Source organism: Cyclopterus lumpus, chromosome 13 (assembly GCF_009769545.1).
Source record: "Cyclopterus lumpus isolate fCycLum1 chromosome 13, fCycLum1.pri, whole genome shotgun sequence".
Lineage (NCBI taxonomy): Eukaryota > Metazoa > Chordata > Actinopteri > Perciformes > Cyclopteridae > Cyclopterus > Cyclopterus lumpus.
In genome coordinates this window covers 21,085,289-21,087,788 of record NC_046978.1, presented here as the reverse complement: position 1 = coordinate 21,087,788, position 2,500 = coordinate 21,085,289, and the positions used below count along the sequence as shown (strand labels likewise).

At 50.7% G+C, this 2,500-nt stretch overlaps 2 protein-coding genes across 12 annotated transcripts in view; both read right to left on the bottom strand.

Moving 5' to 3' along the window:
- LOC117741582 (autophagy-related protein 16-2) overlaps positions 1-283 on the bottom strand; it is a 27,067-nt gene extending 26,784 nt beyond the window's left edge. For all 7 annotated transcript variants that reach the window (XR_004610746.1, XR_004610747.1, XR_004610748.1 and 4 more), the window contains exon 1: positions 1-283. This exon is cut by the window's left edge and continues 13 nt beyond it. Coding sequence is in view for 4 of the 7 variants with exons in the window: in XM_034548704.1 (XP_034404595.1) it covers positions 1-78 (78 nt within the window). In the remaining 3 variants the exon portion in view is untranslated.
- Positions 284-560: 277 nt separating this feature from the next.
- The window catches only part of wdr62 (WD repeat domain 62), a 30,109-nt gene continuing 28,169 nt past the window's right edge, over positions 561-2,500 (bottom strand). For all 5 annotated transcript variants that reach the window (XM_034547807.1, XM_034547806.1, XM_034547809.1 and 2 more), the window contains 5 exons: positions 1,768-2,023; positions 1,455-1,684; positions 1,279-1,338; positions 1,088-1,197; positions 561-947 (listed from right to left, as the gene is read on the bottom strand). In XM_034547807.1, coding sequence (XP_034403698.1) covers positions 690-947; positions 1,088-1,197; positions 1,279-1,338; positions 1,455-1,684; positions 1,768-2,023 — 914 coding nt within the window. In that variant the 3' untranslated portion in view covers positions 561-689. The remainder of the gene's footprint in view (positions 948-1,087; positions 1,198-1,278; positions 1,339-1,454; positions 1,685-1,767; positions 2,024-2,500) is intronic.

Here is a 2,500-nt window from a genome sequence, read left to right as displayed (position 1 = left end):
GTCCTGGAACCTGGCGTGCTGGTCCAGGTCTCGGTGCTTCAGCTGAACCACGATGCTTCTCTTCCAGGGCTCCGTCATGACGGCGTTCCCCCGCGGACAGACGCTCCCAGCCGGCCTGCAGCTACAAGAAGCTCCGCCATGAGGCTCCGGTTGTTCTCACGGCCGCCATGTTGCTCCTTGTTTACGTGTTTGTTTCTGTTGTTGGACATCAAATAAACATACACTGGTTCCAACAGTTGTTGTTGTTTTCACTTTCTTCCCTAAAGAGATTCGTCACTTTGTCGCGGGGGGCGGGGCTAAAGCTGCCGGTCTGTCAGCCAATCACCGGCCGGACTCCGCTTCCGGTTTTGACTCTAAGGAAACAGACACGCCCACTGAAGGTCTCACATTTAGCTGGAATTTGGCTCAAATTCATAACATTTCTTTTAAATCTTATTTTGTATTTATTTTCATGTACATATTTTATTTTTTAATACATAAAATATCCCAAAACAATGTTTTTATAGATAATAGTTTGGGTTTGAGCATCACAGTAAATAAATAAAGTACGTAGTAGTTAGTGAAGTCTGGAATAAAACCTTTATTATTAATAAACATAAAACTACAGTTTATGTACAACAGTGTACACGAATAAAACATAAGGTGCTTCAGGTAGAATACTGATACTGGTCACGAGTTCTGGTCCCGGTTCAGACCCGGTTCAGCTTGTTCTGGGTCATCTGAACCAGCAGCTCAGAGTATCTCTCCAGCAGAGCCGCCGTCCCGTCGCCCCCCGGTGGAGCCGAGGCTCCGCCCCCCGGTGGAGCCGAGGCTCCGCCCCCCGGTAGAGCCGAGGCTCCGCCCCCCCACAGCACCGCCTGCAGCTCTGAGTGAACGACATCAAGCGCACCCTGAAGGACCGAGGACATCTGAAGACGGCGCTCTGAACCGCCGGCCGCCGCGCCGAGCTGGAGGGACATCATTCATATTGATATTAAAAAGAAACAAGAAATGTTATGATCAAGAATTCTCAATCTATAAAACTATAAATACTTATTCACAGTATTGCCTTATTCTTCGGTGACACTTTCCAGTTTATATTTATCACCTGTTGGTACAGCTGGAGGGCTCGTCTGGCCGTCTGCCTCAGCTCGTTGGCCACCTGCTGGCACTGCTGCAGAGAGACCGACTCTTCATCACCACCTTCATCATCATCACCTGCAACAAGGAAACAACATGCACAGGCTCATCCTCTAAGGAGCAGGACAGGTGATCGAGAAACATTAGACAGGAAAGTACCCGCTAGAGGGGGGCGGGGCTTCTCTGACAGAGAGGAGGAGCAGGTGGGCGGGTCAGCATCTGGAGAAAATAAAAACTATTTTATATTATCATTATATTTTAATAATCATAATATTACATGGTCGTAAAAAGACAATTTAAAAATAACAAAAGTTGTAATATTCTGTACATCTTACCTGGGTCAGTCCAGATACTGGTCTCGGGTCCTCCTGGGCCCCCCTCCTTCTTGGAGGTGGAGCACCTGATGACGTCACAGGAAATGGGCGTGGCCGTGATGAAGGAGGCGGGGCTGAAAGTGAGGTTCTGATTCACCAGAGTCTTCTCGAGGCTGCTGATGCTGCTGAAACGCCTGACTCCGCCCTGTGACATCACCGTGGTGGGCGTGGCCAACACCTGCAGGGCGACGCTGAAGCCGGACAACAAAAAAATCACAACTTTATAAAAATAAAAAATACAACTGGTGGTCTGGCAGGGGGTCCAGGATGTTACCTGCTGGTCTGGTCCTCACAGGGGTCTGGTTTGGTGCCGAGGAGGTCTAGACCAGCAGACAGCAGGGGGGCAAGAGGCTGGAGGTCGGAGGACAGGTTCTCCTTCTCCTCCTCCTCCTGGGGGGACGAGGGGGGGTCCTGGCCCAGCTTGGCCCTGGAGCTGGCGGTGGTTCCCAGGTATCCGAGCCGAGGCCCCTCCACCTGGACCGGAGGCGCCACACAGATGATCTGGGCCCCCAGAGTCCTGGAGGTGACGTCTGATTGGATCAAATACAGAACCTCAGGTGAGCAGGTGAACAGGTGACTCAGAAACCAGGATGTTTATTTATCTCATAGTGAAAACACACCGTCAGGGTTCAGTGACAGGAGACAATCTGACCTTCAACCGCGTGACTTTTACAGGAGAAGGAAAACCAGAAAACCAACAACACACCCTATTGTCCACACACACACACACACACCAACACACACTCTGAGACACACACACACACACACCAACACGCACTCTGAGACACACACACACACACACCAACACGCACTCTGAGACACACACACACACACCAACACACACTCTGAGACACACGCACACCAACACACACTCTGAGACACACACACACACACCAACACGCACTCTGAGACACACACACACACACCAACACACACTCTGAGACACACACACACCAACACACACTCTGAGACACACGCACACCAACACACACTCTGAGACACACGCA